Genomic DNA, 23209 nt, shown 5'->3' with positions numbered 1-23209 from the left:
TATTCTGACACCCAGCCGGTCCTGTGCATGTCCCTGCAGCCTCCGTGACTTCAAAGGCCCCCTTTCCGACACAGTCAGTCAGCGTGGGGAGCCACTTCCCCTCAGAATGAAATGAATTAGATCTGCCTCACATCTCTGCCTCGCTTTCTAGATATTGCTTTTTGGAGCACAGCTGGGATTCATCTCCACGTCTACTGTCTGTGGGACAATGCAATATTTTGGGAAATTAGAAAAAATTGGTAATTTCACAATAGGATGCGAAGATGTCTGTGTGAACTGTGGATGGTCACTGATTTGTGTGCGTGACTCGCAGGTCCAGTGGGCAGAGCAGCAAGTGGTGAAGAAGAGGAAGAAGAGGGACATCTATGAAGATCCAACAGATCCAGATTTCCCCGAGCAGTGGTACCTGGTGAGCGGCCTCTTGTCTTGATAGTCTACACGTAGTTAGTCTGTCGTTGTAGCAGAGTTGACGATGACATTTCTAAAATATCTCACTCAGTGTGTAACATACAGTAATACATATACAGCAAACACATTAGTTGGTGCAGTCCGTAGAATGTTTTTTCCTTTTCTGTATTCCATTCAGAAAGCCCTTTTAGGATTTTGAAGCCAAGGAGAACATCCCCCTCTGCATTCAGATGTGTTAATAGCAGTATTTTTTTCATATTTCAGTCTCTGCTCTGCGATTATTTCTAATTAAACCTTGATGGCCTTCTTATTCACTCACGTATGAACGGCTCTCAATAGTTTCAGCTCTGCAGAATAATCTTATTTGAGGCGTATTCATTATCCCAGCAAGTCCTTTATTTCCCTATGGTCAGTCAGCATGAATGGAATTTCTGTCTTTTCAAGCAAACATAGAGGCTTTACGGGTTATAGCTTCACTGTATAAACAGTCAAAAGTACAATATAATGTATTCCAGGTTGCCCGGTTCAATGGAAAATGAAACGTAAGGACAGATTGAATGGTGAACTGTGTGATCTGTGAGCCGCTGATAGCAAACGGTTCTGGCTCTGTCTGTTTGGTTATTCACACCTTTTCTCTGATACCCTTAAATTAGCCATAATCTCCCCTTTTTACCTCTGCCGCTGTCAGGGATTAATGACAGTGACTACGCCAGACAGATCACTGCTGAATAGAAGTTGTGAAACCAATTCTGCCATTCAGCACGAGACCTCTTATCGTCTCAGTACTCACACCTTTAATTCTCATGTATTTAGTATTAAACACGGATGTGAGTCCAAAGCCAAACAGTAGTTTTGGTTTAAGCCATACGTTCTCACGCTGACTTTTTATTTGGCATTTATTTATTGTACTCCGGGGCTTTCATCTTGGCTAATTCTGGGGCTTTTGTTTGAGGCAAATATGTACTTAAAATATGTATTGAACGGCATCTCTGCCAGTTCCAAGCCTACATCCAGGAACTCCAGCAGCCCATGTCGGGGGCAATGCATCAAAATTGGATTTGAAGTGTCGATGAATCACCTCTGATTTTCCCTTCTTTTTTTTATGTTGTGGTGCTTGTGTTTGTATTGAGCACATTTGATTTTGACTAAGTCTTTTCTGCGGGGCAAAGGCCTTTGGCGGATGATTTAAGGTGTTCTCACAGGCACAGACCCTTTCTGTTCTCCCCGGTGTGTCACTCACCGCAGACTGACAGCTGAACAAAAGCCTCGCGTCTCTTTTCAGTCCACGCCAACGCATCAAGACCTGAATACCAAAGCAGCCTGGGCCCTCGGCTACACGGGAAAAGGGGTAGTGGTGACCATCCTGGACGACGGCATTGAGAAAGACCACCCGGACCTCATCGGCAATTATGTAAGTCCCAAAAGAAGTGCATTAAAGACTAAACATAGGAGAAAAGTGTTGTTGTATTGCCACGGATTGGATTTCTTTACTGCTTTCCTTCCTGTCTAAGGACCCTGAGGCCAGCTATGATGTTAATGACGGAGATGCTGACCCCCAACCGAGATACACGCAGCGAAATGAAAACCGGTGAGTTGGCGAAAGCAGAAACCCGGCGGCGCCGAACGTGATTGGTTCCATCGTGAGGCCGATGACGAGCGCATTCTTGAATTGAGAAGTAATTTGCGCCGGGATTTAATCTTTTCTTACCAAACCACCCTTGTCCAACCCTTGTTGTTGTTTTCGACTCGGCACCAGCCGCCTATAAGCGTTCGTTGACAGCGGCTTTTGGTCCACTGCTCTCGGCTCAAGCATTTACATTTAGAAACCAATTATACAAAGTTAGAAAGCGCCGGTGCAGTCATTCTGCACAAGGCTTGAAAGATACTTCCCCATTTTCTCCTCCTTTGCTTCAGTACACAAGAGATTCAGCCTTCGCACCCCCCCCCCCTCAGTGTCTAACACAATACTGGGGTTACTTGCCCTCGGTGGTTCAACGTTTCACCCCAAATGTATCGATGGAACACTAAAGCGCCAGCGGGGGCAAATCCTTCTCCCCTGTTCCTTCAAACACTGTGGTCTTCTGCCATTGTCCAATCCCCCCCCCCACCCCCCTCCAGCAGAGGAGAAGCTGCACAGCAGGATTTCTCTTAAATCGCTCTCTTATCTGGGACGAGTTCCACCCAAGTCTTTTTGTGGTTGTTTGTTTTTGTCCTTTGTTGTGCGTTTCAAAGCGCAGCATCCATCTGCAGTCGGTTGGGGGTGGGGGGAGGGGGGGGGGGGGGGGGGGCTGTAACAGCAACTGACTTTTCATTAGATAATAGCAGAATTGCATCTCAGACGATGTTCTGAATTGAACTTTGTTTATCCCACTAATCTATATATCCTTTTTTCGTGCCCATTCCTCATCATGAGCTATTCATCCTCAGCATTTATTAATCTTGAAAGAGCCGCAGCTGCTTTATTTAGCATTTCTCGTCCTTGCCGACAGCTTGAGCGGCCATGCGGAGCAGCCCTCGCCCGCTCTGTCAGTGTAAAGCGGATCCCGCTCTGTCCTGCAGATAGAACAAAGCACTACCGGTGCCGCTACTACTACTCACGTTCAGTGAGCTCAGACTCTGCGAACCCATGTGGGTGGAATTGCCAGAGCAATTACCTTGGACTGGATCAATGTATTGGCATGGGAGGGGACACCCAGGGTGTGTCTGATACGCGGCGTAGAGCGGCGGCGCTTGCTGTGACCTGGAAACGCGCTGCGTCCACTGAGTTACGTAAATCATCGAGAAATACAGGCCCCGACAGTGAGTAATGCCCACAACCCCCTCACAATGAGATTATATGAATATATTCATACGACAACACAAAGCAGAGAGGGGAGTCGCAGGCGTTTTCCTTTGCCGTGACGGCCCGTTCGTCTGTACTGGCGACAAGCGGGGCTCATTTTTGAATTCTCACATCTGGGTTTATCCAGCAAGATGCTGCTCTGTAGTCTGGAGTTGGCAGCTCTGGCAGATCGTGTTGAAGGGGGTTCGGTGTAAGTTGAAGGTGCTTCATCGTTTTGTTGTTTTTCTGTTCTTTCTGTTCTACTTTCCCCCACTTTGCGTCTGTTACCCCGGTATGATGTTGGTGTATGGAGGGGCCAGCAGAACAACACCATTCTTTTAAATATGTATATATGTATGTGTGTACATATATATGTAAATCCAATTGTACAATCTTGTTACTAATCTAAATAATACAGTCATACATTTTTTTACTTGTGGATACATGATAAACCTCCACTCCTTTAAGTCAGCCCGACACCTCTGGGCTTCTTACTGGATAAAACTGATTAAGCTCACGTGAAGGATAACGTATAACTGCTACCATCACATGATTAACTCAGCATCTGAAACGGCACTATACTATATTTTTCTTTTATTTGAGTGGGTGCTTTGGTGTGTGGATTGATTTTCTTTGCTCTCAGGTGGTTTTACTGTCTCGATGCATCTAACTTCCCCTCGGAAAGCTATTCGCTTCTGTTGAGAACTTTTCACAGGGGGCCGTTATTGAGATGCACCGTACGATTGTGCAGTGACGGGTTTTATTGGAAAATGATTGGCATGCCTCGTCTGCCCTTCAGACCAACCCCATCAACTCCCTGATACTAAAGTGACTGAAGCTCAAGGCTGGGAATAAGAAGGAAGACACATTATGGTTAATCAAGTTGATTGCATTGTGAAAGACCAACAGAGGTTTTTTCATGCTTTTCTCTATCAAATTGCTTTGTCCTTTTGTGAAACAAAGCTTTGTTTCTCCGAAACAAAGCTTTGCTTTAACACACTGCAAAGAAAAAATGGTAAATGCACCTCCAGCAGCCGCCGCTGCAGAACAGACACATGTTTTGCATTATCTCATCTCATTAAATTCTTGATTACTTATAACATTAATCATCGGGCAGCTATCCCCTGTCGGCTTAAAACCTTGCAATCATTCAGAGGTAAAGTGGCTAGTGACTTTTTGCAACGCATTTTAAGGCATCAAATTATTTGTATGTATTTTGGCAGTTTGAAAGTTGGATGCAATAATCACTAATATTAGTTAATATGTTTATGCAGTAAGATAATATATAGGCAGAGATGACCTATTTCTACAGCGGTACACTTCTCTGCAGTGTCATTAACAAAATATACAAATTATTTTAAAAAGTAATTACTCCTTAAAGCTAATCCTTAAAACCTTCATGAGGGAAATCTTGATTCGGCTTTGAATAAAGATCTTATCTCTTACTTAACCGAGCATAACTGTGACAGCGTCAGGGTCCAGAGGTTAAATGTCTATGTGCTTCACTGTAAAAACAACATTTTAAATGTGCAGTATTTTGTTTACTTACCTTTACAGAAAATAACCCTCAATCCACTTGGAATTCAAGCCGCAACAACCTGAAAATGGCAGAAGGGTCAAATACTGTTTATGGCCAAACGCTGGCAGACACGTGGCGTCTAAAGCCTGAGATGTTCCCGGTCTAAGTATATGAACGCAAATGGAAACGCATAACTCGCACACACTGCATGCGTAGATGCATTATGTTATTTGACAGTAGAGTTATAGTTTGTCCTTGGTGGTTTAAGGAGTAGAAGGCATCTTTCAAATAGTGCATAGATGAACAAATGACCTCTGAATTCAGTGAGTCGAGAGTGCGAGCAAATAACTTTATGAGTCTTCATTTCTCCTTTTTCCATTCACGCTGTTTGCGCGTGAACGGATATTGGAATTGGAAAACAAGAGAATGATATTTTCTCCATTTACCTCTGCACACTGTAAATAAATGCTTTCCACTGTTTACACTCAGTTTATCAATTATTGTTTGCAAAGCTGCCAGCCGTCGTCTTGTTTATTCTGCCTTTTTGTTTTACAGACAGCCAGGTGGTTTTTGAAGGGGAAGTCGGCGGGTACCTCACTCTTAAATCCAATTTGTCCGGCTTCCTGCCTTCTCTCCCGCTAGTCCTTTATTTGACGTGATGTATTTTTGTCTATAAAAGCGTGATTGAAGCTGCTGTCTTGAAACGTTTGGACAGGATACTGTTGAACGGGGTGTTGAAGCGGCGTAAAGATATTCCAGCTTAGACGTAGTCGACGATGTCCTGCTCATTATCCACCTTCCTTTGACAATACTTTTAAGTTATTTGCAATAACCTCAAAACGCTTTATTGCTTGACAGACTGTATCTAGTTGTTTTTCCGTAATCGCAGTTGCTTTGCATATCCTTCGTGTTGGTCATTCCACCCAGAATAGTTTATTGCCTCTCCAGAGCACCACGGTGCTCCACGCACTCATTCATTGGCCTCGCAGGAACAGATCCATTTCAGTTCCCGACCCCCTTCTTCTTTGAGTTAGATTTTATTCTCTCCCTGTCCACATGAGTTTCTTCCCACATAAAAATGTGCCAGTCAGATGGATTGGTTATGACCGTTTATGTGGCTACATTTGCATGAGGACGATCAAAAGTTTTTCTCTGCCTTTCGGGGACGTTGCTTTGCACTCGTCACTTTAAGTATTGAGAAATGCTAACGATCTAATGTCCGTGATGCAAACGAACCCCAGACATCAAAATATGGAACTTTAAAGACACCGATCCTCTTCCCTGCAACGCTGAAGACCAATCTTTCAAAGCCTGCTCACATCTCAAAGTTAAAAAAAAAAAAGTTGACACTGTTATTAACAGGAATATAATTAAATCACAAAAACTCCCGTTTAAATGGAATGCACGGTGAAATTATCCCGTTATAGCAATTTTAAAAATAATTACTTTTAGTCTTAAAAAAATAAGCAATGTTTTAATTTATTGTTACCACAACTAATGATGTAATTACTTGCTTGAATGCGTAAACGCTTACGGCTGACATTAGGATTAGACCAACATTGAGGCTTACTGCACATTAATAGACCGCTGACCGTTGAGAATATTGACAGCGTGCGGCCTGTGGTCACGTCGCACGGCGTGCAGGAAAACGTGTGCATTCCCCAGTAAGTGGTGGAGCAATGACTTGGCACCTAATCCTAAGGAGGAAAGATAAAAGCATTACTTCACTCGGTCCCTTTGCTCCATCCGATAAGATAAGGGAGGTCACATTGGTTTTGTGAATAGTGTCTCTAGTCCAGCGGGCTTTCATCGATGCTTTGTTGGGTCTTTTCTCCACGGCTCGTCTTCGAGACAAAGAATGCATCGTCTTTTGCCGTCCTCTGACTCTCACTCTGATATTTACCAACTTCGCTTCTTTCTCCCGGATGAGGCTGCATTGTCGTTAAGCTTTTGTTGTTTTCACACGTCCCTCGAATGAGCTCTTTAGACAACGCGCGCGCGTGACCCCGAGGGTCGCTGCCTATGACACTTTTTTTCCAATCGCTTTTTAATGGATATAGAATGGAGGCATGCAGCAAAGCGTCTCGGAAGTTTCATTTTATGGACACTTGACAAATGGAATTGTGGCTTCACCTCAAACCCTTTGTCTGCTCTGCAACGTCCGAGCCTCCCTGGATGTATTAAGCTGTCTGGCTGGTTTAGCTGCATTTATTCCAGGCCAATAACTCCTTCGCACACAAAACACAGCTCCATTTGGATGCGTAAAGCCCCTCCGTAGACGTCTGCCCATCCTGTTCCAACTCCTTGACTGGGACCACATCTGTGTCCGCAGCTCCCCGGTCCGAGGACATGCGCCACCGGGTCGGAAGACACATTTTTTCACGATGCCGTTTGATGAAACATAACTTAATGTGCGAGTATTTATGTGCAGCTAAAGGTGTACCACACTATCGATGTATTATTATCATGGATTTTTATTTGAATATTATACATGACTCACACTATTGTTTGCACGATTTGTTTGAATTATATCTTTTAAAGAGAAGAGCTTTGAGCCAGGCATTTGTTTGTTTTTTGAACGTGAGTCATTGAAATTTGAGATTTGATTTGCAATTCCACTGCAGGTGGCTGCTCATTGCAGGGGTGAAGTAGTTTGGACCGAGCAGTCTGGCTGTCTGTTTGTGTGAGTTATGTGAGACAGGGCGAATAATCACACACTCCTTTGATAGTGAAAGAATGTGGTGCATTCGCAGTTTATTTTCCTCTCTGTTTGCTCCGTACAATTAAGAACACTGCAAAATAAATTCGAGGACCATATTGCTTTAAAATGTAGCTCGATAGTATGTTTTACAGCGTGAAAACAAACAGGTGTAAACCTTAAGTTGTGTTAATCATTTTGAAGTATCATTTCCAAGACAAATAGCTCATTAGAAACTGCACGGGTTCGCTTTAAAATGGAGAATGCTTCTGCCACATTCAATTATAGAAGCACTTAGAGTAATTTATTCTTCATCTGTAAACCTCGTTTAGTTGTTTTTATGTTAAGCAGCCACAGCACTGCAGTGAAATTCAGTAGCACTTTCACTTCCTCAGCATCATTTGACTGTCCTCTCGCTCCTATTCCTTCACTGGGTTTAACAAATGCTACTTAAAAGCTACTCACACAAATGACTTTTTCTTTTTCTTTTCTGGCTCTAGATGACTGACGGCCACCATTCGGCTCCCACTCGTCAGCGTTCCAGCACATAACAACGTGATTGATCCGCGCCAGCCAGTCAGACGTTGTAGGCGGGGAGCTAAAATGTAATGAGTGGGCAGTTGTTTGCCTCTTTAGCGCTCTGATAGTTTAAAGGGCCGCTCGCCACTTCGCAAGCACCTTAAACACATACATTAACACGCACATGCATAAACACACACATGCATAAACACACACATGAACACAGGGGGAGGCTGCACAACTGCGACTGCGCTGCTATTCCTGAAGTTTCTTCCATTCACTCGGTTTTTGCTCTGATAATCAGCCAAATTGGAATGACTTGTGAATTCTATTGATTATCTAATGCTTATTAGGTCATAATGGCGTTTGAACGCTGCAGCTACGTTACATAGCGCTGCCAAGGAATGTCCTCCCCGCCTAATAAATCTCAATTCAACCCCTGAGTACATATATATTGTTCTTGAGGGAGCCATCAACCTCTCATTACCAGCTGCCGTCCAAGTTAGTTAGCAATAAAACAGCGTAGTTCAACCTCTTGATAGCGCCGATAATAATTTAACTGCATCTGTGATGTATTAAACTCTGCCATATGTGGTGCCAAGGTCCCAAGGTGAGTGCATCTCTGTCAGTGAAAGATGTGTCCTGTCAGGCCAGTTGATTAAATCCCTTCCACGCCTGTAGTTGTTGACAGCTGAATTAATGATTTCTCAGGAGGTCCACGTTGCCTCGTTCCACACCGTCTTTGTTTGCAGTTGTTGTGAGCAAGTTGTTCTTGTTGTTCTTCGACGCCGTAAATCCCGAACAATTAAAAAAAGAGAAGGAAGACGGCTGTGCGCATCCTGCTAAAATGTTTAGAAGTGGGAATTGGTGGGTGGGTTGTATATCACGGACCTACACGCAGTCCCATCAGAGTCCCGGCTCTGATCCCGTTGGAACGACTTTGACTTTCGGCTCTTCCAAAACTATATCGCGTACATAATTAGCTGCGTATCCGACTCACACAGTGCGTGTTGCTTCCTCAGCTCTCTCTACTGTAATCAGCACACGATCTTATGCAAACGCTGCTTTCGTCCCATCACGCCGCTTTAGCCCCTAAAGTCAGGCAAACATATTAAAACGGTTTCACCAACGATTACCTTTTGGCTCGGAATGAGGCAAAGCTCTTTAGTTAGAGACGTTTCATTGGATTCATTTTACATTTGTGGTTGATAAAGCACGATTTACGCGGTCTGAGTTGTTTTATGTTTGCAGAGCGTGGTTGTGATTGACACCTGGTCGCTCTGTGGGGGACTGGTTGAAGGTATTAATGAGGGACTCTGTGAATAATTCATTTACATCGATAACATCTCCTCTCTCATTCGACTGGCTTTTGACCGCCATGATACATTTTAAGTCTTTGTGTTGCTCCCCTGGTTTCACCTCGGTTACTCTTTGTAAGTGATCAAACTGAAAGGATTAGATGTTCACCGGTCTAAAGCTTTGTACATGCCGATGTATAGAACACGCAGAACATTTGTTAATTCAGAGGGTTTATGGTTCCACGAAGTTGAATCTCTTAGGAACCCTTTCTGTAACTCAGCATCCGATGAAGACTTTCATCACCCACAATTCATTGCAATGTGATGTTAAACACCGGGGTTACCAGTGGAAGCACGTAACAATAAAAAGGTAAACCAAGAGGACGGCATGTGTGTCATATTAAACATACGCAGACACATTAAGGATACTTGAACAACCAAATTAAAGTATTTATTCATTAGTAAGTATCCCATGTTACAGCTAAAGGACAGAAATACTGTGTAAAACAACCAAAACTGGTAGAAAACTGATTAACAAAATGTGTTTTCACTGATTTAAGACATTATAATGCAAATTTGGGGTTAAACATAGCCCTAAAAATCTGTTGTACGTAATAACTGTGGTAACTTTGACAGACAGTGCAGTTCTTACACCTGCGTTGGCTTCTTTGTTCTCCTTGTGCTGTGTGAAAAAGAAAGCCAGTGTGTCCTTGACACGGCGTTCTAGTTATGCTCAGCAGGAAGGTGTTTTTCCTCCCTGCGTCACCGTAAGTAATGCTCGAATTCTAAAGCTTACTCTAACGAATGTACCCTCCATTGTGAGACGACTCTGGTGCAGCCACAAAAGGGCCACTGGCTTTTGTTCTGTGAAAGCCCTGCTCGCTTCACCAGGTCGCCATCGCCCGCTGCTGTTTTGCCCGCGAGCAGACAGTCGAGTTATTGTATCACGATGCTCCTGCTTTATGCGTGAATTGCCCCCTCGTAATCTCCCACCCCCGTCTCTTGTGACACCTTCCTCTCCCCAGACACGGAACGCGATGTGCAGGAGAAGTTGCGGCGGCGGCCGACAACGGCGTGTGTGGCGTCGGTGTGGCCTACGACGCTAAGATAGGAGGTGAGTGTTTTTTTTTATTTTTATTAGGACAAATGGTTCATTAGAACGAATTTAGGATTTAACGTTGAACATTGTTTCAATGATAAATAATATGCAAAAAAAATACTCACACAATCATTAACGTACTGTAGAGGGGATTTTGCATCTGCTACATTGCAACTTATTTTGGAGCCGATATCCTTCACACATCTTTGTGTTGGCCATCTTTTGTTGTCTGATTGATAGTTTTTGACATGTTTGTTTTTTTTCAAACCAAAAATGATAGTAACACACTCAACCTTGACATTCCAGTGATTGGAAGAAAATCACATTTTTCAAATGTTTTCTTGTTTGTTCTGTTAAGAAGCAACAAAACACTGTTAAAATAAGATAATCTTTATTAGTCTTGAAGCCGGGCAATTTACAATAATGCCTACATTTAATGTTATGCTGATGCCACAAAACTGAGAGCCGTCCCCCTGATGTTTGCACACGATAAAGTACTCCAAGGAGGCTTTTACTAACTTTGTTCACCAGACAATCTGTCAGTGACATGATTGCAGCCAACAAGACTCAGCGGAGCCTCGTGCCGCCCTGAGCGGTCCCGTTCACAGATGTTACTCATAATTCTCCTTCTTTGTCTTCATTACCATTCATCTCCCGATGGAGAACGGCCTCGTTCTCGTAATTTACTCCTCCCTGAATCTGTTCACGTCAGGAGATTGTTCATAAACAGCTGTGATTTGCTCCCAAATTCCTCCTTGTGTGTGTGTGTGTGCGTTCCTGCCGCCTCTGACTCTCACAGCAGCGTCTTTATAAGGAATCGTTGAGCTGCAGGACGTTGATGACAATGATTATCGTTACCGGCGCATTACCGCCAGAGCAAAGCGATCAGCCCGGCAAACGCTGCGCTTTTCAGGCTTCTCACTATTCAAACTTGCGGTGTGAACAATCTCCATGCCAACAGAGTAATTACTGCTTCAGCTGCATCTCGTCTGGCGCGTTTCTTCTGAATGGCTTATTTAAGTTTCGAGGCGGACGTCGCCGGTGGCGCGGCGGCCTCTGAGGTCCGGTGGTCTTTTCCCAGTAATGGAACCTTATTTGAGGTTGGTTCGTTTCACGTCTCTCTGCAGCCATTAATGTTCAGAGGAGGGATCTGAGGGCGCTCGCTTCAAAGGCTCCGACGGGGTTTGGTTCAGGTATGATGAAAGGTTGCATTCAGCGCCGCCCCCGCGTGGGCCCCCACAGTCGGTCCAAGGCTTTGTAAGCGCTCCGCTCGTTTACGCCAGTCGGCACCGCGTGTTCCCTCTTTGGTTTGCCTACGTGTCCTTTCTCGGTTGTTCATTGGGGTGAGGGAACTAGCCGTTCCTGGTTTGATAACCAGCTGGGTTTTCATATTTGACTGTAAAAAAATATATATATATATATATATTTATACCCCCATCAGAGCAGCATCTGCGGGTGAAGACTTTCAGATCGTTTAAATCTGAATGCTGTTTTTTTACAGTTAAGGTTGTACTGACCTGTTCTATATATACATATGTACATTTTGGGCGTAGTCGCCTCTTATTAAAACATGCTGGTATCTGATTTATTATGTTTATTATTAACAGGGACGGAGCTGTCTCTAGATTGGTTTAAAGTTGGTGCAAACACCACCATCCCTCCGTCCTCTTCTCGTAACGTATGCAGAAGTTACATGGGAGCAGACTATGCAAAATCTCCGGTCTTATCTCGTGGCCGTCATTTTGATTTACTGGCGGCCTCGCTCTAAAACAGTGCACGTTCCGTTTGAGAACACGTCACCTCTAAACTTTAGGCTACTACTGATACGCAATAAGGCTGTTTGGTGCTTGCTCTGGGTAACCAGTTCTGCTCTGCGGGTCCTGCTCGCCTCACAGGAGTTCGTATGCTGGACGGGGAGGTGACGGACGTGGTGGAGGCCCACTCTCTGAGCCTCAACCCGCAGCACATCCACATTTACAGCGCCAGCTGGGGCCCGGAGGACGACGGCAAGTCGCTGGACGGCCCGGCCAAGCTGGCGAAGGAGGCGTTCCTCCAGGGAATCACCAAGGTTAGTCGCGGCATGAACTCGTACTTGTCAGAGCGTCTGACAGCGTCAGAGTCAGAGTGCGTCTGCTCGTGTGTTTGTGTGCTGAATATGAGGCAGCTCCTGTTGAAGTGGGGAAAACACAGCGATCAATTGGGAAGCAGACGGAGACACAACACCACAGCTCTTTAGGGTTAGTCAGAGGGACGGGTAGTATGTGACACTCTATCTAATGTCATCATTTCTCACGTGTCAGCATGCTGCATCAGCTGGATGATAAATGGGAGATGGAAGGAAACAGAATCAAAGCAGCAGTGACCGATGCGCAACAATAATTCAAACCAAAGACAGCTGTGATTTTCTTTTGCGTAAAAGAATGATTCATACGTCACATTCCAAAAATGGGAATTGCCCCACACATCATGGTGTGTTAGTGAGGAGGAATCGGCTGACAGCGGCGCAATACGGCCTTTCTGGTTCAGCGTGTGTTCTCCTGGCACTGAGATAACCGCTGGCATCCAGGTTTCATCATCCGGCCTCCTGCGAAGGCAGCGTTGGGTGGTGAATCGCACTCGAGCCACAAGACTCTGATACGATCCAACGGCAACACATTCATTCAAATTAAATCCTCCCCACAAACTCATGGTCAGTTGTGATATTATGATATATATATATATATATATATATATATATATATATATATATATATATATATATATTTCAGAAAATGAAATCATAATCAAACAAGCTTTTCTTTAAAGTCTGCGTTCAAGTGGAATTCAGGTCTCTTTGTATCTTTGCAAGCTGTCAATAAATAATAACAGTTTTGCAACATCGGTCATAAGCACAGATTGAAGTATCTTTAAATTTGTCAGGACTGCAAAGCTACAATACTGGAACTGATGACGTGACAGGACCTTTATTTTGTATCATTATAAATTATTAATAATGTTTTTTTTCTTCTAATTATTTCTGCTCGCAGTATGTGGGATTTTAGAGACCTCCCTCCACTCTTTTATCTTTTTTTGCCATCACACAGTATTGTTTTGTTATTGAAGAAGAATATTTTATCCGCCCACTTGGTTTAAACTGTACGTGGTTGAAGAAATGCTTTAATTTTTCAGTTTTATTCTTTAATGTCAGTGTCTGGGATATCATTTCATTTCATTTTTTAAATAACATGTGATTAATGCTGAAAATAAATGTATTGTAACGATAATTATACCTCTACCTATAAAAGAGGGCAGCTCTCTACAATTATTTCTTCGAGAATAAATAAAAACAACGAAAAGGTCATTTGAAAATCCATCTCGCTTGAACAAATGGACGTTGAAGTTGACTTGCATCCAGAGGCATTCCAGAGCTTCGCCCTCCTGCAGATGACCTCCTGTCCTCCGTCTCCAGCTCAGGGGTCAACAACCAGGCTGCAGACCTCAGGCAGAAATCACCCCGGTGGTGAGCAATGGAAGGTCGACACTGCAGACCAACCAGGGCCTTAAAAACATTACAAATCAATTCTCGGGATCACAGCTAAATAGTGCAGGATGTGCAAAAACAAATCCATCCCTTTTTGGGGGCATTTAAGCGGTTACAGAGTAGTAATCCAATCAGCTGGAGACAAATGCATGGACGAGGTTCTGTGTGTCTTGGAGCGAAAGGAGCAATCCAAACATGTCGACAAACAACAACCTTTGTTACTTTGCTAAAATGTTACCAGCGTCCTGTTGGCAAGTCCAGTGTGTGTGTGTGTGTGTGTGTGTGTGTGTGTGTGAAGCATATAGTCTCACTGCCAAATATAATGTTGTCATTTATCATGTCCTCATATTACATTCTGCTTGAGTAGATTTTGTAATTACATTTCTCCTGTTTGTTATCTAATGTTTCCCGACATTATGATGCATTAATAAGAGTTGGGCCTGCAGCGGTTCACTGCTGGTAAGCGGGAAAAAAAGCATTCAAGCGACAAAGCGTTCGAGCACACAGACAAACGTCTTGGTCAAGGACAACGTTTAGTCTCTGCTTCTGCGCCGCAGGGACGCGGGGGACAGGGCTCCATCTTTGTGTGGGCCTCGGGCAACGGCGGCCGGGAGCAGGACAGCTGTAACTGCGACGGCTACACCAACAGCATTTACACCCTCTCCATCAGCAGCACCACGCAGTCCGGCAACGTGCCGTGGTACAGCGAGCCCTGCTCCTCCACCCTCGCCACCACCTTCAGCTCCGGAAACCCCGGGGAGAAACAAATCGTGAGTGTTCGCGCCCACGCGCGCTTTGAACGTCTCGCCGGTTTTTGTGTGGGATTGTTTTTTTATACTTTGAATGTCTAACGGACTATAAATGTCAGCACTGCAACAAAATAACCACCGAGCTCATACGTGGATGGAACCGTTTCAAGTGTGCGTACGCATTAATTAAAAAAATTGCCAGGATCTGAGTGACTGATGTAACGTACAGTGAGCGCAAGCTGACTGACAGTGAGAAATGCCACATGCTTCCTTCAAGATGCGTGTCTGCTGAAGGAAGAGTTGCCTCCGAGACGTTGAATAACCTAAAACAAACCAAACATCTGCCATTTCCCTCAAAATACACCAGAGACCTGCTGCAGGCGAGCAGACATAACTCATCAAATAGATGAAATTGAAGTCACTCTAAAATGCACGGCAGCTGTTGGCTTGTTGCTCCGGTAGTCAGAAGCTGTCGCTTGCTCCATCAGTGAGTTCACACAGCTTTCGTTTATCAGAAACTGGGAGTCTGATTTTTGTTTTTTGTTTTTTTCACAAAATTAATTATTCAGCTTAATAAAAAAAAATGAAGTAAAAGAAATGCTCATCAGAACGATTTAGTCAGATTTATCTTTTCGACGGATGAAGGGTACAAACCCAAACGATTCCGTTCAGAACGATAGAAAACTGAAACGAGCAGCGAAATCTTGATAAATGACTACTGACTAATGATGATAACCCAAAACTAATGATGAAGTATGACAGCCTTCCAGTGTTGTTTCATCCGGCTCTGATAGAGTTGTGTGCCGACATCTCTGTTTGTCTACTGCTCTAAAACTTAGACTCCTTCCCACAGATGATGGCCGTCAGTGCCACAATGTGTCAGGTCAAAGGTTGTAAACCAAACCTCGTGTCCCCATCGTGACCCTCATTGCTTTCTGGCAACGGCAGGGACTGAGAGCAGAGGTGCACGTGGAGCGCTAACACGCTCCGCCTCTCCGTCACCTGGCCCGGGCTGATTTGGCTGACTTTCACTTCCCCCGGCTGTGACCCTTTGGCGGGGATCCACAGACCTGAGACTGAACCTACTTGCTCCCCCGCCCCCATCCCCCGCCCCTCCCTCACTCAATGTGTCATATTAACCGTGTCTAACCTCGTGTATTCCTGCTCTCCACTCTCTTCTCCTGTCTCCAAGGTGACCACGGACCTGAGGCAGAAATGCACAGACTCGCACACGGGAACGTCCGCCTCCGCGCCGCTGGCTGCCGGGATCATTGCTCTGGCTCTGGAGGCCAAGTGAGTGAGAATAACACAACCGCCTCCCAGAGTAGAACCTCAACCCCATTGGCAATCTGCTCTAACGGTGAACGTGGATGCCGTTGACGTGTGAAGAAGGAGTTGCCTAGTGACACTCTTATGGGAAGCCGTTAACATAATTGTATTCATATAAATGACGTGCGATAGGTAAGTTGAGTAGACTCGCCCGTCGATGTCAGCGTTGACCTTGGAGGACCAATTTAAAGCAGTGTTATTATAATTGCTACGTCAATATTAACACCGGCATTTATATTATTTTATGACAGTACAATCATGTTATTTAGTTTCACAACTCAAAAACGTTGATTTATAAATTTGTTCTGCTCTTGTGTGTGTGTGTGTGTGTGTGTGTGTGTGTGTGTGTGCGCGCTCACGTCTGGAAGTTGTTATTGGCTTAAAATCGAGCCCAGTAATTCTTTCTTCAGCAAATTAAGCTTTAAATAATGTGTTAATTAGTCGGACGAATCAGCAGCGGCAGTGCACACAGACACCTGAATACCTGCAAAACGTCTCTCATCATCGCTCGCCAAGAACTCCAGGTGTCAGAATCAAAGTTTCTGTCGGCAGCGCCGCAGCGTGTTCATCATTTCGGTCGTATCTTCTCGTCGTGTTAACTCCTCATCAGTCAGCCGTGCTCCGCGCTGCATAATTTACCTCATTTCCACCTCCAGTGTGCAGCCTGACAGGTGTCGAAAGCAAATCCGGCATTACCTCACAACCCGGGTCTCTGTTGCGGCCCTACATGCTCAGCATACAGCATGTTTATCTCTGCGCCGTCACCTCACGCGTCATGATTGACAGGCCTAAAGTTTACACCACTCAGGTTATCTTTCACTTTGGAACAGCGCGGCGGAGTCGGCTCTGCGCTCCCCCGGCAGGTAGCGGTAATAACAGGGCGGCTAGTTTATCAAAGTGGGACCACACGAAACATCACAGAGATGGAATCATTTAATAGGCAGTGAGTGTTTTGGCTTTCTGGTGTTTCAATATTTCACTTTCCCCTTCGGAGGTGACATTGAGTGTGTGGAGGGTGCGGGTGGGAGCGGGGGGGGGGGGGTGAGATGTGAATGCTGATACGGATACCGGCAGAGTGAGTGATGCAAAAGTGCAATCCTGAATCTATGTGTCTGTGGTGGCGGTCCGCTCAGGAGGCACCATCTTAAACCACGGCGCCGTTTTCTCACCATCGGTTTTTTCAAAGGCTGTTTGTCCTAATTCTTCCCTCGCTGTGCTTCCTTAAAATAAATTGTACCGGTGGAAGGTGACCCCCCCCCTCCCCCTCCCCAGTCCCAGACCTCATTAGAAACATCTTTAACGAGAGGTCTAGACACAGTACTTCGCCCCGCCGTGTCCTCTGTTTTACTGTGTCCCGCGACCTTTCAACACACTAGCTTATGATGGACCTTTTTTAATACTGTGTTAAAACCATAACGTGAGCCTAACCTTTGTTATGGTTGACTGGCATATCGCTCGGGGCTTCCCCTGCGGCTCAGCATGATATTTTAGAAATGTATGTCTCCGGTGGATCATATTTCAGGCGTGTCCACAGACTCTCGACCTTTCTCCATATCCCACAGCTCCTCACATTTCCCTTTCCATGTATTGTCGTGCAGTCGAGGTCAGCGGACCCGGGCTGCTCGCTTAATGCGAATACTTTGGAAAGTTCTACATTCTAGCGGTACACGACTCAAGGGCGGTACAGTTTACTGACCCTCCCGTACCTCTGCAGCGTGAACCTGACCTGGAGGGACATGCAGCACCTGGTGGTGAGAACGTCCCGGCCCGGGCACCTCAGCGCCGGAGACTGGAAGACCAACGGAGTGGGACGCAGAGGTACGCTGCTCCGAACATAAGCACCGATAGTATCGTATGGCGTGATATTTGTACTTCTCTCCTTGGCACACACGACAGAACTTTTATTTTTGAGCACATTCGTTATACAACAGTATTTATATAATGAAGCGCTTACTCAATATTGTGCGCAAACGGGCACAATAGTAAACGGCTCACTCTAAGTTTGGTCTCCTCTCTGGGTTTTTTTGTGTGTCCGCTCCAATATGTACAATTTCCTCCTCCTGTGTTGTTCTATGAGAAAAGATCGGAAAGAATTTTATTTTTATATTTTTCTTGATGGCTTCATTTTAAGCCACATTTGCATAATCCGTAACGTCCGTGTTTTGTCACAGGCAGAGCCGTAAGCCACACGCAGTGAGACGGCAGGCTGCTGCACAACACAAAGTCTCCAGATTCTCAACAAAAACCGACATCAGCTTTCCCTCCTATGTGGCTCACACATGAACCCACATCATATCCCGAACAAGCCTCCGCCGGGGAGAAGTGCGCGGCTAACGTCATTTCCGAGGCCAGATAACTGAGCTGCAATTATCCTCTTGGGCCATTTAGATTCTAGTGGAGTCCTGACTAATAGCCCGGTTAAAAACACACTGTCAGCCCACTACAGGAGGTCGACAGGGCAAGACCCTGCTGCTGCTGCTGCCGCCGCCTCAGGGGGTTCCTTTCAATAACAAAACAAAAAAACAACCACATTGTTTCTGACGTCATCGTCCGATACGGATGGCTGGCTATGTAAAAGAATAGATTGTTGGCTGGCAGCTATTTCTCTCTTTTTGAGATGATTACCGCCCACCAACCTGTCATTCTCTTCATCTCTGGTCTTCGTTTCCCCACAGTGAGTCATTCGTACGGCTACGGGCTTCTGGATGCAGGTGCCATGGTGACTCTGGCACAGGGCTGGACCACAGTGGCGCCGCAGCATCAGTGTGTTCACACCATGCTCACACAACCAAGGTTCTCTCTCTCTCTCTCTCTCTCTCTCTCTGTGTGTGTGTGTGTGTGTGTGTGTGTGTGTGTGTGTGTTTAGTGCATTTACGAGCACTTGCTGCTGTTCCGCCATGCAGCTCAGGCTGATCGATGTCACTGTATTCTCCTTGGAGCTGGGACGTTCATGTATATTTCTGCAGCCACACGACATTAACCACCTCCCCAACTCGTCCAACCTGCAGAGACGTGGGCAGCAAGCTGGTGTTCAGCAAGAGCGTGGACGCCTGCTGGGGACGCCCGGAGTACGTCAGGTCTCTGGAACATGTTCAGGCTCGCATCACTCTCTCCCACAACCAGAGAGGAAAATTGGCAATCCATCTCATCAGCCCACTGGGCACGTGTTCCACCTTGCTGTTTCCCAGGTACACAGTAAATGCACCTCTATATACACAGACACAGCAGCAGCTGGACCGTGGGATCAATCTCTTTCACGCACACAGACAACCACAATGCGCATTTACCTGTGTTTTTAATCTGTGCAGCGATACTCTCACGTGTGTACTCTGTGGGGGGGGGGAAACACTGTTCTACCTCCAGAAAATAAATGGCACAATCACCTCATCTGCGCTTTTCTCGCAGGCCCAATGACTTCTCCTCTGAGGGATTCAACGACTGGGCCTTTATGACCACCCACTCGTGGGGCGAGGATCCTCAAGGGGAATGGACACTGGAAATAGAAAATGTAGCCGCTAATGGACGTGACCTCGGTAACAGCGACGCATCGCCGTGATTTGCTCAGTCTGCTCACGTTCCATTCATGCCAGCATGCACAGCCCCATTAAAAACATCTCAAATTATCCTCTGCTCAGTTCCGCGCTTTCTGTATCTCTCTAAAGATTCAGTGTTTCACCATTTTTGGTACCAGAGGGAAGCGCCTCTCAGATATAAATGTGGATTAAAACTTTAAAGATGCAGAACAGACACATTTTTCTGCAAGAAAGTGGTTGGTGAACTTCAATGAATGGGCTGCATTTCCCTCCAAAATGCAAAAAAGCAGCATATTTTCAGATAAGTTAAGTCCTATAATCTGGTGTGGCTTTGGTGACTAAGATATGAAGGCATCACCTCCTCCTCCACTGTTGTCTTTGGTCCGCCCTCATCGATTCCCTTTCTTACCCCCTTACATCCTCATCTCAGCCAGTTCACACTGTTCACTCTCTCAGAAGTGTTACTTTAATATTTCTCTCTCTCAGTGGTATTGAGTCAGTTCACCCTCATTCTGTGGGGAACCGGATCGAGCGTCTTTAACCCCTCCTCGTCTGACTTCCCTCGACCGTCCAACAACAGCTGCAAGACCTTCGATGCCCAGCAGATCTGTATCGGTGAGATCATTCAGGCTTCACTCAAACTTTGAACCACTCAAGTGGAATGGGCTCTTTTTGTTGCGTGTCTGTGTGTCCGTCGCACAGAACCGCTGTGTCGATCTATTTTACACGAGGCCACTTTATTGTTTGAGACGCGAGAATGTGCAGCGCAGAGACGATTCAATTTGGATTGAAAGAGGATTTAACAAAGAACGTCACATTCTGGCCTTGAACATTTAAGCCTTGGAATTATTATGATTTTATCTTTGCTACATGTTGCAGTCCAGATGAATCCATATTCATACATCACGCCCAATTACTTCTATGTTGATTATAAGCGTTACTTTAATGTAGAACCGGGGATCCAAAGAGGAGCATCTTCCAATGGGTGCAATGTGGGCAGAATTTTATTGCCCTGTAACTGTGAAACATTAGTTTCAACAATCAAGTCACAGTTGTTCCAACCAAGCCCAGCTGCTTCCAGATTCATTTTCCACCATTTTGAATTGTGTTCAAATCCATTTTTTTGCTGCTCCTGTCCAGAATATCTTTGGATGAAGCTGGCGCTTAGTTTTTTGATGGGTCTGCTCTTTGAGCTGCACTCCATCCTTCGTTACAGGCTGTGGGTCAGACTGCGTCGGCTATTTCCAATTGCGAAAGCAAAGTTTGCAACCTTAGTATTAAGTATTCAAACGAGTCGTCTTAATCAGATCCAAATTCAACTAAATTTGGTGGTCAAGGTTTAGTATTTACCCTTTGTTTTATGAGACTTTTTCATGTGGTGATGATTATATGGAAGAAAAGACCTTCTTTCATTAGTAATGTAGGGTTAAATGGATTTTTTCTTTTTCTGGTTATTTCAAGGAAATTGTGTACAGTAAGCAAGAATTAGAAAAAATAGATGAATTAGCAATCATTCAACAGTCAATTGATGGATCCTTACTTATCTTTCTTAAAGGTTGCAGTCTTTGAAATGTGAGAATTGTTTGGTTTTCATTGTCTCCCACTGTTGAAATACTTGCTGCTGGTCCCATTAAAGATGCATGAGACTGAATCCTCGTTGTGCTTTCATCTTCCACGCTGCTCTCAGAGTGCAGCCCCGGCTTCTCCCTCCTCCTCCAGGGTTGCGTGAAGTTATGTCCTCCGGGCTTCACCTCCGGCCCACAGCTCCTCAACCTCTCCCTGGAGAACTGGGTGGACCTGTCCTCTGTCCAGGCCTGCCTGCCCTGCAACCCCGCCTGCCTCACCTGCTCCGGCACCGGGCCTACGAACTGCCTGTCCTGCCCGCCTCACAGCCGCCTCGTTCTTACCTCCTGCCTGCACAAGAGCCAGGTCCAGCGCAAATCCCCTCCCGTCGGGGGCCTGGAGGCTGACGGAGCCGGGCCGCGGGGGGGGGAGATCCCAACGGCAGCGCAGGAGGACGACGACGGGGGAGAAGGCGAGGAGCCGCCGGGGCTCGGCGTAGCGGCGTCCACCCAGTTACCGGCGGTGGTCGCCGTGCTCAGCTGTGCCGCGGTCCTGTCCGCCTTCGTCGGGGTCTTCTTCTTGCTGCAGATGCGCTCAGGCGGCGCTTCTCTGGGCCGGAGGACCAAACTACCCTCTGGGTATTCAGAGGCGGGGGTGCGGATGGGCTTCCGTTTTGGCTGGGGCCAAAGACGGGAGAGGAAGGCCCGCATATGCTACAGGGGGATCCCCACTGTGTGGGGGGACGAGGACACGATCGCCTTCCAGTCTGAATCAGACAGCGAGGAAATGGACGGTCGCGGCGAGAGGACGGCTTTCATCAAGACACAGAGCGCGATCTAGCTGGACCTGCCTCATCGGCATTTAGATATGAATGTACAGAGCTGATACGCGCAGGAGTCCCATCAGCACTCCGTCCAAACGCATTGATGAGCCAAGCTTTGTTTTTGTTGCGTATTTATGAACATTTAACAATGTTTGTTAATGTATCTTGTTGATTAATATTAGATGACAGATGTATTCATGATGCATTTGGCTCTTGGTCACCAAGTTGAGGTGTTATGCAACTGTGTTATTTATTTTGAATGACCCGCTTGACCATATGTTGTCCAGTTTGTCAAAGGAATATTCTACCAACTGAGTATTGCACTCGCATAAAGTTGAGGCACTTGTCAGAGAAATTGAAATCAAAGCAGCAGAGGACGAGATATCCTGGCTTTTAAAAATCCACGTTATTGTTAGACTTGTCAAAGCACCTCTGAACTACCTGAGAACATTATACACATACATGTACACATACAGTACACGTAGTACTTTCTGTGGCAATTAAACTGCTCCTCTAAGCCATTTGAGTACTTTCCCATACATACATTCATTTGTAGCCCCAAACGCCGCGCCATAGGCCATAGGCAGGACATTTAAGTTATTTGGTATCAGATACATGGCAGATTGTGGGCCAGCGGTCATGAAGTTCAGAGCCTTATTCATTAATACTAAGACTGCTGGGACAGTATGGTAAAACTCCCTGCCGGCTGTTCTATAAGAAAGCTCTGTTTTCAATCCTTGCAAAGTGGGAATTGCCTCCACGGCACAGACACAAACTCCCATTGACTTGTTGTAAAGTAACACAGTTTTTGAATCCAATGAAAATAACTCTGCTGACCTTCACAGCGCGGCTCCTCCAGGTTTCTGCTGGTAAGAAATTACATTATTTTCTCTTCATTTTTTCCCCACGGAGCATATTGATTTTGTAGATTCTCTCCAGGACATCTTCATCAGGGTGAAGCTCTCTCTCTCTCTCTTCATTGTGAGCCCCACGCATTGGAAGAGGAACACAAGGCTTTATTATTATTAACAGTGTAGACCACCGCGCAAGATGAATCAGTCTTTCAATGCAAAGTAGTTATAAAGTAATGAGATCTTGTATGACATTTTCTATGCTTGTTTTATATCCTTTTTTATTTAACTGACGATGGATGTTGACATTGTGGATATCAGCGTCATGCTGGAATAAAAAACTGTCTGTTGCATAGATGGACTGTTTGTGTCTATACTGGCAGATTTGAAAACTTTCGGGGGTTGTTTTGCATCCGACGCCGACCGAGGGAGCAGATGGTTCATCACTTCTTCACGTCTGTACATTATAGAAAGCGTGT

At 45.5% G+C, this 23209-nt stretch overlaps 1 protein-coding gene across 3 annotated transcripts in view; it reads left to right on the top strand.

The window, feature by feature from the left end:
• Positions 1–23085, top strand: part of LOC120809446 (furin) — a 53488-nt gene extending 30403 nt beyond the window's left edge. For all 3 annotated transcript variants that reach the window (XM_078082744.1, XM_040163261.2, XM_078082745.1), the window contains 13 exons: positions 314–409; positions 1691–1819; positions 1920–1996; positions 10289–10377; positions 12258–12430; positions 14440–14652; positions 15824–15924; positions 17675–17778; positions 18636–18753; positions 18969–19148; positions 19366–19493; positions 19980–20108; positions 21181–23085. In XM_078082744.1, coding sequence (XP_077938870.1) covers positions 314–409; positions 1691–1819; positions 1920–1996; positions 10289–10377; positions 12258–12430; positions 14440–14652; positions 15824–15924; positions 17675–17778; positions 18636–18753; positions 18969–19148; positions 19366–19493; positions 19980–20108; positions 21181–21896 — 2253 coding nt within the window. In that variant the 3' untranslated portion in view covers positions 21897–23085. The remainder of the gene's footprint in view (positions 1–313; positions 410–1690; positions 1820–1919; positions 1997–10288; positions 10378–12257; positions 12431–14439; positions 14653–15823; positions 15925–17674; positions 17779–18635; positions 18754–18968; positions 19149–19365; positions 19494–19979; positions 20109–21180) is intronic.
• The last annotated feature ends 124 nt before the right edge of the window (positions 23086–23209 follow it).

Source organism: Gasterosteus aculeatus, chromosome X (assembly GCF_964276395.1).
Source record: "Gasterosteus aculeatus chromosome X, fGasAcu3.hap1.1, whole genome shotgun sequence".
In the NCBI taxonomy this organism is placed as follows: domain Eukaryota; kingdom Metazoa; phylum Chordata; class Actinopteri; order Perciformes; family Gasterosteidae; genus Gasterosteus; species Gasterosteus aculeatus.
This window is presented reverse-complemented; position numbering and strand designations above follow the sequence as displayed.